At 47.5% G+C, this 13696-nt stretch overlaps 1 protein-coding gene across 1 annotated transcript in view; it reads right to left on the bottom strand.

The window, feature by feature from the left end:
- Positions 1-10111, bottom strand: part of Fgd1 (FYVE, RhoGEF and PH domain containing 1) — a 43341-nt gene extending 33230 nt beyond the window's left edge. The window contains exon 1 of the mRNA XM_021663781.2: positions 8975-10111. Within this exon, the coding sequence (XP_021519456.1) occupies positions 8975-9281 (307 nt within the window). The 5' untranslated portion in view covers positions 9282-10111. The remainder of the gene's footprint in view (positions 1-8974) is intronic.
- Between the last annotated feature and the right edge of the window lie 3585 nt (positions 10112-13696).

Raw genomic sequence — 13696 nt, 5'->3', positions numbered from 1 at the left:
CCAGGCCAGCCAGGGATACATAGTGAGACCATGTCTCAATTTAAAAAAAAAAAATTAAATTAAAGGAAGGTAGAATGGAAGGAAGGAGGAAATGAAGGAAATGAAAGTGAGGCATAAATCAGCAAAATAACTGACTTGAGGAGCCACAGCTAGAACAACTGAGCTGTGGTTGGAGCCTAGGGGTGTCTATGTGTAATCATATAGCATGTTCCTCGTCAATCTGCCGAGTTGGAGAAGAAATCATATTTGGAAGGAGGAAAAAGACAACATTCTTAAGGAGAGGGCTTTAAGTTGAGCTGTCCAGAATAGGGTGTGTTTTTATTTCATACATAGATAAGACTCAGGATGGTCCTACAGACGAGGAAAGCACAGTGGACAAAAGTGTAAGTCTCTGGGAAGGCATGTAGATGAAGCATAGGATTAAAGGACAGAGTGTGCCGGGTTTGTAAGAGAGTTCCAGAGTAGTCAGAACTGGCAGGAAATGCCAAAAGATGCAGGTAGGCACCCCTTTCTGCTACCCTAGCCAGCACTATTAGAACAGTAACTTATGGGAAGCATAGTGACAGAAACAGAGAAACAAAGCAGACACACACAGAGAAGCAACTAGAAACTTCCAGGGCTAAAACTGAGCCAAATGACATAATCGACAGCACACAAACAGTTGATATACATTGATATATACAGACACACAGGCAAATTCACACACAAGCATACAGAAAAACTAAGAAGACACAAAACAACCCATGGGGATAAAGACTACCAAGAGGACACACACAGTGTTTGTGTGTGTGTATACACAACACTGCCACCTAACAAATGGCTCATCCTTCTTCCATCTGCTTGATTGCTATGGAGGGCTGGCCACCCCCTCTAGTCTTCTCTGGACCAGCAGCCATAAAAGGACAGGGGGTGGTAGCTCCACCCCTGGGAGGAGCTGGGGACATCAGAGGACAGGAAGGAAAGGGAGTGGAGCTGTAGCTGGGAGCACTGGGGACAGTAATTACCCAGCACTTGGGCTGCCACGCTGGCTACAATTACTTTCCCAATGAGTACAAAGCCACTAGAGGGATGATCCCTTTGACCCCTGTCTTGACCCCAGGGTTGTCCCCCCAAAACCCATGTATCCACCCTCCTATCCATTGGAAGTCTGTCAAATCTGAGAACTGCATACACAAGAGGAATTATGTGAGGAAAAGACCTTTTTTAGAAAGCTAGACATGGTGGTACATGGCAGTAATCCTAGCACTTGAGAAACGGGCAGAAGGACCAAGGGTTCAAGGCCAGTCTCAACTACATAGTGAATTTAAGGGCAGCCTGGATCACATGAAACCCTGTCTCAAAAAACAAACAATCCACAATTTAAAAAAAAGTTTCTATGAGGGAGGGGGCTAACAGGTGGGATACAAAGTGAATAAACTGTAACTAATATAAAAAATAAAAATTTAATTAAATTAAAAAAAAAGATTCTAGGACAAAGACAGGGAATCAAAAGGTAGAAAACCTTTCAGACACACAGATAGATATAAAAGAAAATGGGACCAGTCTGAATGGAGATGCAGACATGTTGTTTGGCATGAGGCGTGGAAATCACTGAGGGATGCAGGCCACAAGGCAAAATGGCAGGCTAGGGCCATCTGTTGAGCGTAGCTACAATGGGCCTCTGGGCTTTGTTGGTGACATTTCATCCTTTCAATAGCCTTAAGAGGTGGGAATTACAAGGCATTTTATAGATAAGAAAACTGAGGCACAGAGTAGCAAGACCACACGAAACTTTGCAAGGCAAGGAGGGTCTGGGAGGGGGCCTCTCCCCATCTCTGCCAGAGACATTTGTGGAAAGATCCCTGAAGGAATTTTCCAGAGAGAGAAACAGTCCCAGAGATTGGGAAACTCATCCTAAAAGATGCATAGTAAAAGAGACTTTCACCTTCCCTAAACCCCTCCCCTGCTGCCCTGCAGTGTGAGAGGGGCTGCACCTCCACCTGGAATGTATTAGGTAGGGAGGCCCAGACTAGGGGAGCCAGAAAGAAGCTGGAGGGGAAGCCTGGAAGGTGAAAGCAAGGGCAGCGTGGGCGGCTGCAGCAGCAGAGCTGGCCTTATGGGCTAGCAGAAGGGCTTCTATGCCAGCTGCAGCTCCCAGGGGCCAGCTCTGCCAGTCCCGCCTTTCCCACTTTCCAGAGAAGACTTTTGCTCAGTGACTTAACCCTTTCCCTTTCAGGGCCATTGTGAAGCACAACACAGGAAGTGGAGCAGACAACTGAAAGGAAAAAGACAGCAGCAGAGTTCACTGTCTCCTGGCAGCTTCAGCTACACACCTGTGACCTCACCAGTCTGTCCTTACTCTGGAAGCCCAGGTGGTGCCAGGTACACACTGTTCTACGTGTATTATGGGGGGGCTCCTCAGACACAGTGTATCCTAAAAATAATAAACATCCCTACCCCAGCCTCTTGTTAGCTTCTCCTCTTGCCTTCCCCGCCCCAGGAACAGCAAGAACCTCCAATCACCCAAGCTGTCCAAGTTACAGACTGGCCTTTCTCCACCACTTTTCTAGACCTTAACTCACACAACCAACCAATATCCAAGTCCTGCGCACAGGGCCCTTTAGTAGCCCTAGAGTCCATACAATATCTACTTCCAGATTCTAACTGCTTCCCTCCATCCTCAGGAACCTCTCTAAGGGTCAGCCAGGCTTACCCTAGCCTTGGGGTGACCTCCAAATTCCAGAGAATAGAACAAGAAAGCCCTAAGCTCATGAACACTGCCCCACACCCATCCTTGAGCCACAATGGCTTCTTGTCTATTCCTCGAAAGTGCTTTCTTCCACCTGAGGCTTTGGCACATGTCGTTCCCGTAGCCTGAAGTGCTTTTCCACATCTCCTCACCTCTGGACATCCATTTGCCCTTCAAGCCTGAACATCAATGTGTGATCTGCCTCCTCTCCATGGGCCCCTGCCACATCTGCGCTGGGAGTGACTTGCAGTGTATCTTTCATGCTAGATGTGAGCTCCATGAGGGCAGGGATACGTTTCATCTACTGCACAGCTAAGCACACTGTAGGCACTCAATAGGCATGTTAACAAAACAGCCTTCTTCCCCAACTTTGTCTCTTCCAGGTTCACAAAGGACTTACAGTTGTCATACTATATGCCAGGGAGATGGGTAAAGCAATATTAGAAATGGGGAAGCTAAAGCCCTGAGGTGGGAATGAGGCTTGGGGACAGATCCAGGCTGAGGGTCCTTCACTGGACTCCCTATAACCTTGTCTCCGAGTATTCTGTGGGTATAATGCCTTTCAAGTTCAAGCAACTGGACACCAGAGTCCCAAAGGGCTGGAGTTGTGACTCCAAGAGTATCTGTTCTCTCTGCATTAAGGAATTTAAATCCAAGTGGCTAGTCAATGACAGGCTATGCTTCCTGCCCTCATTCCAGACAGGTCCTAGCCCCACCCAGCCAGCGTCTGGCCAGCACCACATCTGCCTAAGGCATTTAGCTAACTGGCTGCAGAAAGCCACTGCTTATTTCTGTGTAGGGTACTGTTAGCTGTCACTCCTGAGGGAGGAGGGAGCCCTAGCTGGGCCCTTTTTGGACAGGACATTTGAAAGGACTGAGTGGAGGTGCCAAACATCTACATTTGAAACTCTCAATTCCTTTAACATGGAGAAGCCCTTCTACCCACCTACCCAGCCTTTTACACTGCATTGTTTGAAAGGCTCCAGCTGACTAGGAACTGAATCTGAGAGGTTTCCCAAACTTACCAGGCTCACCAAAAATCCTGCAAACCTCACCACCTTGATCATCACTGTTCCTATCCTGGGACCACAATGTTTTCCATAGTGGTGGTGGGGGGCGCTCTCGAACCTCTCAAATACCCTTACCATAAAAAACAAGGAAAAGGGCCACACAAATGTTTGTTTGTTTATATGTGATTTGCCTTTTAGGCGTTCTTTGCAAAATCTAGCTCTCCTCAATGTATGTGAAATAGGTAGGCCTCAGCCCCATGCAAATGTTCAAAGCTGCCACACACAAAGAGACTTATTTAGAATATAGCTCTGCTGACCTCAGCAATGGCTCCTCAGAAGCACACACTCTCCATAGAGTAACCTTGTGGTCTACATACAGTCCATGTTGGTGGTGAGCACTCCTGAGCATCTCTCACATAGAAATCTTGCTAGAGATTTATAATCCTAAATCCAAATGTCTGGTGACTATCACTACCTTGATATCCTCCCAGGCCTCTCAAACTCAGCGAATCTCAAGCAGAATTCATCACTTTCCCCTAAAGAAGCAGATCTCCTTCTCTTATGGAGATGGCTCCACTATCACCCACTTGGTCACTAAAGTTAGTTTGAGAAAACTACCCATCCTGGATTCTCCCTTCTTCTTTGACCTCTACAGCCATTATAAGGCTTGTCCATGTTGGCACTTAAATGTTCTTCCAATCCACCTGCTACAACTTCAGCCTGAGCTACCATTACCTCACAAAATATATGACACCCATGTGTTTTTCCCCTCCACTCACTTCCACTCTTTAAAGCCCTTCCATGCATTCTCCATGTGTACCTATGAGAGCTCTCAAACACTAGCAACCAAGCACATCATTTCCCTGTGAATAAGCTCTTGATGGTTCCTGCTTGCCCTCAGGACAAAGTCTTTTTGCTAGCCTTACTCCTCAACCCTTCCCAGTAGCATCAGGCACTCCCTATCAATGTTTGCACATCTTTGCTGACACCACACCTTTTTGTTGAACTGACCTCATGTTCTCTAGGTCTATAAGCCTTAGTCCCTTCCCTTGAGAAAGAATGGGGCCTTGCATTGGGCATCATTGACACCAGATTTCCTATGCCTAGAATTCCAGAGTTGTCACTGCCTTCTAACTTAAAGCAGTCAAATGGTATCCATTCACAAAAGCAGGGAAGAAAGGTAAACTGAAGCAACCAGTGTCGGTTTTTTGTTTGTTTGTTTGTTTTGTTTTGTTTTGGTGGGAGTGTAAGAGATTAACTTACTTTCTTACATGCCAGGCTTCTCTTCTGGCTGGAGTAAGTTGAAGGAGATTCATATATGATTCTGGGAAGAAGCCTTCAGAGAAGGAGACCAGTGCTCACTCACTAAAGGAACATGACTGAACCACTGAGTTTCTGGGTCTCACTGACTCAATTGGGGGAAAAAATGGGCCTGGCTTCTACCCTAGGCTATGCATCAAAATCATCTGGGAATCTTTGTTGCGGATGTTCTTGTTGTTGAGAAAGGGTCTTACTATGTAGCCCTGGCTGGCCTGGAACTCAGACATCCTCCTGCCTCTGCCTGGGGTTAAAGGTGTACAATACTACACCTGTCCCTTGTCTGGGAATCTTTTTTGAAGCCAAATCCCTGGACTATGTAACTCCAAGTCTCTCGCGGAGTCTGAGAATGACATCTATTCTTCAAGGTCAACAACGGATTCTGATGCTCACTGAGATCAGAAGACCCAGGAGCAGCCAGTGTCTAGCAACTTCTGCAGCTTAAGCTTAACTCTTTGAGTCTCTGAAGATGCAACCAAGTTAGAAAGCACTATCCATCACCTTTTGCTACTTTCATTGGCTGTTTATCTCATGCAAAATGGCTCTAACATCAAGTCCAGCTCCTTTGGCTGAGCTAGCAGTCAGGCCCCAAGCTTGTGGGTAGATATTCTAGGCCTCAGCTTTGAGGACTACAGTAGATTCTCCCACATACCTATGAATAAGATTACACTTGGAATCCTTTTGCTAACCCTCTCCAAACCCAATCTGGTATCTCACTGGGTCATATCCCAGTGACCCAAGGAAATCTTGGGTTTTATCAGCCTAGAAAATGAGCATAACACTTTCCATCAGGAACTAGACAAAATAACAAAAAGAAAGGCCCAGGAAGTAATCCAGAGCACTTCACATGGATAAAATATTTTATTTTCATACCACCCACCCCCTGCTGCTCTGGGATGTGCCACTGGGACATAAAGCTGGTGACTCAATAAAAGTCCCTGTAGTCTGATGGAGGGAGTCAACAGGCACATACACAAACATCTTAGCACATCTTAGGGTTTCTACAACCCTTTAACTGAGGTTCAGGTCTATGTCTCTCTCTCTATGGATCTCTCTGTGTGTCTCTCTATCCCCCTTTCTTGATCTCCCTCCAACCACCAACCCTGCCCAATTGGAGGCAATTATAGGCAAGTCCTGTGAAGAGAGAAGCAAGTCACTTGTGCCTACCCCTGAGCAGGCTGTGCAGAGGGGGAGGCGCACCACTCATAGCCCAAGCTACTGTGAATCACATGGCTCAGTGCCCACCTTGTCAGGACTTGAGGAAATTCCTCTGCCTCTTCTTCAGAAGGGTTTTCCCTCTTCATATTTTTTTAAGTCCTTAGTTGCTGAGGGCTTTGCAAACAAGAACCTTACAGACTCCCAGATATCATTTTCTGGATGAGGGAAACTGGGGTATAGAGAACAGAAGCCATTCATCCAGGGTCACACAGTGAGTAAGTCAGGAATGGTTAGATGGGAGACCAAGTGTTTCTCTGACATCATTTCTATTCCTAATCTTTATTTTTGATTAAAATTAAAAAAAACCCCTCCCACTGGGGCAGTGGTGGCACATGCCTTTAATTCCAGCACTCTGAGACAGAGGCAGGCAGATCTCTGAGTTCCAGGGCCACCAGGGTTACATAGAAAAACCCTGTTGTGAAGAACAAACAAACAAAAAATCCAGGTGTGTTTGTGAGCACCTTTAATCCCAGCACTCAGGGAAACATAGGCAGGTGGATTACTGTAAGTTTGAGGCCAGTCTGGTCTACAGAGTGAGTCCAGGGCAGCCAAGGCTATACTGAGAAACCCTGTCCTGAAAAACAAACAAACAGAAAAAAACAATAAAAAAAAAAACTAAAATAGGTATAAAATTAAAGACACCCTTATTGCTGTTATAGACACAAGGACTCAACTGGGGAAAAGGATCCTGAAAACACTTGATTTGGGGAGAAGAGAGGAATGGTTTAGGAAGGGTATTCTGCTTTGGAATTTGCAAGAACTCATGGGATAGAAAAGCAAGCTCAATTATCAACCCCATGTTGACTAGAAAGGGCAGAGGCCAAGGGTCAAGACCTGACTCCCAGACCAAGAGTATTTGCTGGGTAGGAACTCGGTGTCCTCTTAGGCAATAGTTACAGAGGTCCTACTGTGTGTTCTCTTACCATCTATTCACACATTTGTTGAACAAGGATTTACTGAGTACCTACCATATATATGTTAGGCACTGCACTAGTCCCTTAGGTTTACAATATAGAGCGAATCGGACACAACCCCCCTGCCCTCAAGGAGCTCCCATTCTAGCGGCAAAAGAGCAGCAATCAACAAGTAGATGCAAATAAGAAGGTACTTTCAGACTGTATTAAATGTAAGGACAGACACACAGTGGCAGCTGGGATGGAGATTCAAAGAGGCCCTTACTTAAAAGTGGTCAGGGAAGGTCTCTCAGAGGGGACATTTGAGCTGAGACCAGAAAGATGAGGAGGAAGCCAGGTGGAAGGCTGAGGGAAGAGCTAGCAGGCAGAAGGCGAAGCAAATGCAAAAGCTCTGCAGTGGGAGAGTTGTGGCTGTCTGGATAACTGAAGGGAGGAGTCAAAATAAAGTAAGCTGTATGAGGAGCCCTCTCTACACAGCATGTGTCCAGGGGAGTTTGGGAAGCCAGCAGAAGCAACAAGCAGGGCAGGGTATTAAAGGGTTGTCAGCTGCCTATCTCCAGGACACAAGGGGGAGGGTATGTGACTGAAATCTCCCAGAGGTTCCATAACTATTCAAAGAACAGTCTCAGTGAGAGACACGTTGTGTCCATAGTTTACACTTCGCTAACTGTTACTAACACCAGGTGCCTAGCCACAGTTGTAGTGATCTTCAGAAGGTGAGATATGAGCCCTGGAAGTGGCTAGAAGCTCACCACCTCCTTCAGTCCCAGCAAAGATTGGGCAATATGCACTATTCTTCCTTCAAGGCTCCTAGACACAAGTCCAATGTGAGAATATCCTAGAGGCTCTGCTACACTGCTCAGATACTCAGGGCTATGAAAAAGGGTAATTCAAGTCTGTGGCCCCAGTCTGACCTAGAGTTGTTCCACCACTGCAAACCCAAGCAACCACCCTGATTATCTTTCCAAACAATCTGTGGGCCCTGCAGCTCTCCTTTCTGACCTTTTTGCTCTCTTCCTACCTAGCAGCCCCTTCAGCCTTTCCTCCAGGCTCCTCCCCACCTTTCTCTCTGATCAGAACCTCCTACTCCTTCCTATCTCCTTGTACTATGGCCACACACACCTAGGAAGAGCACAATCTAGGATCAGCCCACCATCTCTCTTTTGCTCAGACTTCAAGGCTACTGAATAGTATAGTGGGAGATCACATAAGTAGAAAGCTTGGTATTACTCTCCAGCTTCAGTTTAGGGAAGCAGAAAGACCACATATTTGGGACTCCTATCTAGTTTTGAATCCAGGCACCATAATGGCAGTGTGACCTTGGACAAGTTACTTCTCAGAGACTCAGTCTGCACCCCTAAAAATGTGGCTGATGAGATCCACTTCACAGATGGCTCCTGAAGCTGAAACAAGAATCCTTGTAAAAGTACCCAGTTCAGTGCCATGCACAAATGTAAGCACTTCACTAATGGGAGACTTCTTTTCTCGTATTCTCCCAACCACATCCCCATTGTTGCCTTGAAATACTGCCCCCTTTTCTTGGAGTGCTTCCTCTCCTGTTACCCTCAGCAGTTAGAAGAGAACAGAGTCTTAAGGGTTGAGAGCACAAGGGACAGAGAAGAGCAAGGGGCAAAGCCTGAAAGGACTGGAAGGAAGGCTGCGGGGAGGGGGAGGAATAGGGTTTGAGAGGACTCTAGGGGCTAGGGTTAGCCCCAAGCCCTGGAACAAGAACCCGTTCCCAGTACCAGGCCCGTGGCCCAGGTTCCCATGCCGGCTGGATCACTCACCAGGCCGAGGCTGCGATCCCTCCAGGTGGTAGGAGAAGCGCAGGGCCCGGTGGTGCTGTGGACTAGGGCCGCAGGGCAAGACCCGGGAGCTTGGGGGAGCTCCCAGGCTGGCGTCCGAGGGTCCCACAAACTGAGGATCCAAAGGGCCTCCAAGAGCCGAGCCTGAGCCCCTGCGCACCGGCAGTCCGGGTTCCAAGGCTCCAGGGTCCGAGTCGGCACAGGCCAGCGGAGCGGCGCCAGGGGTGTTTGCCGCCGAGCGTTCGGGATCCGAAGGCCCAGGCCCCCCCGGGACTCGGTGGCCATGCATGGTCCGGGCCTGGGCGCGGGGCCCGGGCTCCCCGCTTGGCTCCAGTTCCTGGGGCGGAGGAGCGGGCGGAGAAGGCCCGGCGCCCGGCAGAGCAGCGGCCTCGGGCTCGGGGGGCGGGGCTGCGGGCTCAGCCCCACTGCGGAGACTCGAGCCCCCGACCCGGGCTCCGGCTCGCAGCCGTGGCGGCAGCAGCAGCAGCAGCCGCGGCCACCGCCGTTGCCGCGCCAGGCATCGCCGGCCCTGGCCCCAAGCGGGGAGTGGGCTCGGCGGGGCCGGGGGCCCGCTGGGAAACGCTGTCTATGCGGCAGCGGTTGGGCGAGGGTCGGGGGGCTGCGCTAGGCGCGGGCTCTCCTGATAGACAGCCAGTCACTTCCGTGGCCGGGGGCGAGAAGCTAGAGGGATCTCAGCGCGGGGGGTCTCTCCTTTCTCCCGGAATGAGAACCGATCTGGGTTCTCTGGGCTGGTCTGGAAGGGTTCTTCCTCCCGCCGCAGCAGAGTCTGGGGGGAGAGAGGGGGAGGAGAGGGGAGGAGAGAGAGGAGAGGAAGGAGGGAAGAGAGGATGGCCGTGGCCCGGAGGCGCGCGTGTGCGCGGCGCTCTCTGGCTGCGAGGCTTGCCTTCGGGCAGTCCTTCAGGACGATGCTCCAGAGGCGCGGGCAGAAGAACGGGCTGGACCGGGCTTCTCCGCCTTTGGCCTGGGTTTCCACCGCGGCGGGCAGGAAGAGCCTGGGAACTGGAGGATGGGGAGGCCCGAGCCGTTGCAGAGACAGCCGCAGCCACCGCAGCGCTGGGACCTAGTTACTGGAGTCCCGCCCCCTCGTAGGGATTTGAGCTTGGCCACGCCCCCTCGCTAGGGCCAGTTTCACCTCTAGCTGCTAGGAGCTTAAGGCCCTCCTTCTGCTGGCCTTGAACTTCCCTTCAGCTTTCCTTCCCATCTTTCCCTGGTCCCACAGAGGCAAGTCCCTGGGCTCAAATTCCTAAACCCTTCCGTTACATCTCATGTCTTCTTCCGCTCTCCCATCACTCTTTCCCAGAAGCCTTTCTACATATTCCAGAGTTAAGCTAGGCTTGGCTCATAGTGATCCTTGGCTACTCATTTTCTCAGACCAGATCTCATGGTCCTTTACTTTTCCACTCTTTTAGCCTCAGTTTCCTGTTGTGTCCATTATCTAGCTGGCAGCAACCCAATCCAGAATCAGTGCAACTGTTTGCCAACCCCCCCCCGGCCCCCCACCATGCTTGTGCCCAGACAGATGAACACTAATAGGTAATACTACAATTTTTCCAGATTTGTTATAATAAACCCTCATTTCCCAGCTTCTACAAGTCCCTCAGAACTAACCTAGCTCCCTATTACTAGTCAACTTTCTTTTCCGTTTTCCCCCATTCCCTAGTTAACTCTCACCCACAGTGGCCAAATGAAATCTAGTCTTCCTAATATCTTGAATTGCCCCCTAGTACTTAGCAGATAGCCCCACCACCACCATCTTACTACACGGAGTAAAAAGAGAAAGCATCAGAGAAGAGGTTTTGAATTCTTACCACCAAGCCTCTGAATGTGTTCCATGTTCCTTTTCTTTTGGTTTTATACACTCAGGTATCTTCTCCCATCTAAAAACAATCACCAGAAGTTATCTCTCTTTTCTTTCTACAAATGACTCAAGACTTGCTCATAGTCAACTGTCCCATTTCCTACCTCCCACTTATCTTTAACCTTGTTCCAACTCACCTTCACTGCTTCTTCCAAACTGTTTTCTTATCAAGGTATAAGTATATGTTACTAAACCCCAAAAAATATTTTTAGAGGTCATCCTACTTGGGTTTTGGGTAGCATTTGGGTAGCACCAGTGACCTCTCCCTCCTCCTGAAATTACTTCACAATGACATATCACTATGCTTATTTTTCTCCTCTTTCTTTTTTGGGTTCCTTCTTATCCTAGTAGTCTTGCAAGCTTTGGTCCGAGCTCTCTTGTCTTCCCTTGCATATTCTCTGGTTTTTCCTTCAATATTTCATTTGCTTCCATGGCTTCAATGATCAGTTCTTTGCTGATTTCTCTAAAAGAGTTTAAATCTCAAATCCGGACATTTCTCCTGGCCCAGATAGATATTCAGCTGATTATAAGACAGCATTGCTTGAATATCCTAGAGAACGTGAAAAATTAAATCTCAGTTCTTCCCTAATTCAAGACATCTTTCTCTCAATGAGTTTGCACTTTTGTAACTTACTTAAATGAAGGATCTAGGTCAAAGTAGAAACTCAAGTTATAGCCTGTCTCTCTCTCTCTCTCTCTCTCTCTCTCTCTCTCTCTCTCTCTCTCTTCGACAAGGTCTCACTATGTAGCCCAGGCAGGCTTTGAGATTAAAGGTATGTGCCACCACATCTGGCCAGTCTATATCTTTTAAAATCAAATCATATCCTTCATATGTTTAGACTCTTTCAAGTCCCTTCCCCATGAATTCAAAAGAAAATTTAACATTGACCATTCAGTGGGGCTCTTTCTGACCTAGCAAGATCTCTGTAAGCCTTTCTAAGGCCTAATGCTTGAGTCAAAGTTGAAAAAAAATCTAAGACTTCCTTCATCTTTCTAGCCTCTGAAGGTATGTTTTTACTTTAATTAAAAAAAAAATTGTTTGACCATTTCATATATGTTATAACCTCTGGAGGTTTTGGTTGTTGTTTTGCTTTGCTTCTTTTGGGTCTTGGAGACAGAGCCTCACTCTGTAGCCCAGGCTGACCTTGGACTTGTATTAGTCCTCTTGCTTCAGGCTCCTGAGGACTAGGGCTGAGTTTTTACATGTTTTGTTGCCTTTCCCTGAAACCATCTTCACTTTTCCCTCATTCCATTTCATTTGTCTAAGTTTCAGCTGACTCTGTGACTGTCTCTTGAGCATGTAGTCCAGGCTCTGTGTACAGTGTCACAAACGAGAGTGTGCTGAGCGAACTCCACTCTCACAATGATCAGTCCAGTACTGAAGATGATGGGACATAAATGGACACAAGATTACAACATGTAAATGTGCACAATTACAATTGCCGTAAGGCTATATCTGAACAGAACAGACAGGAAAAAAAGAATTTGGGGATTGGTTAGTACGTAATAAAGCATGAAAGACTGGGAATCAACAAATGAAGAATGGAGAAGAAAGTGTCTCAGGGAAAGGGTTCATGAAGTAGAAGGACCCTGCCCCCACCCCGACTTGGAGAACTGGCTTTCACTGATTTAACCAACCTCAAGTCAAAAAGACTTGGTGTGGTGGCACATGGCTTTAATCCTAGCACTCAGGAGTCAGAAGCAAGCTTATCTCTGAGTTCGAGGCCAGCCTGGTCTACAAGTGAGTTCCAAGAAAGAGAATCTCTCTCTTTCTCTAAAAAAAAAAAAAAACAAAAAACACAAAAACACACAAAAATCTGTACTGAATTTGAATTTGCAGGTTTTTTTCTTGCCATCATTTTCTAAAAAACACACTAATAAGTATTTGCTGAGCATCCCATTGTTTTGATATTATAAGTCCACTGGAGATGAAAAAGCACAGAGGATGATGTGTATAGTTTAGTTACAGATTGTTATGACGCATTTGCTTTTTGGAGATGGAATTTTTGCTATGGTACACAGGCTGTGCTATTTCATATAAGGTTTTCAAAGGTTGATCAATAGTTCAGTTGTGGAAAATCCAGGTGTGGTTGCTCATGCCTGTAATCCCAGAATTTGAGACACTAAGGCAGGATGATTGCCTTGAGTTTGAGAGCACAGAGTAAGACCCTGTGAAAATGTTCAGTTTTATGTTAAGCCCCTGGTTATCCAAGTGGAGAAGTAACACAAGTGGAATATGCTTCTGAGGGAAGAGGTCTAGGTTTCAGATGTAAATGGCAGTACAGAGGTGCATTAAAAGTCCTGAGACTAGGGCTGGATGTAGGGGGTTCATACCTTTAATTCCAGCACCTAGGAGGCAAAGGTAGGTAGAGCTCAAAACTATCTGAGTTTGAGGTCAGACAGAGCTACATAGTGAATCCCTGTCTGGGGGGGGGAAGTCCTGAGAATAAAAATGATTAGCCTGAGAAAAAGTAATAAAAGAGAACCAGGCCTTGCTGGTGCATGCCTTTAATCCCAATCTCTGTGAGTTCAAGGCCAGCCTGGTCTACAGAGCTAGTTGCAGAACAGCCAGGGCTGTCACACCGAGAAACTGCCTCAAAAACATGGAACAGGTTCCTGATTGAGCTCCAGGGAGGATCAAAGGCCTAGACCTAAAGTTCTGAATTAGAGTATGTCTGGAATGTCTCAAGAGCATTGAGAAGTGGAATAAGATGAGGAATGAGAAACGTCCATTGGTGCTAGCAGCATGGATATCATTTATGACTTTGTTATATGCAGAAGAGAGGGTGGACACCAAAATGGATTAAGAGTGAACAGATACACCA

The sequence above is a fragment of the Meriones unguiculatus genome, chromosome X (genome assembly GCF_030254825.1).
Source record: "Meriones unguiculatus strain TT.TT164.6M chromosome X, Bangor_MerUng_6.1, whole genome shotgun sequence".
In the NCBI taxonomy this organism is placed as follows: domain Eukaryota; kingdom Metazoa; phylum Chordata; class Mammalia; order Rodentia; family Muridae; genus Meriones; species Meriones unguiculatus.
The sequence above is the reverse complement of the archived record's forward strand: the minus strand, read 5'-3'. Positions and strand labels throughout refer to the sequence as shown.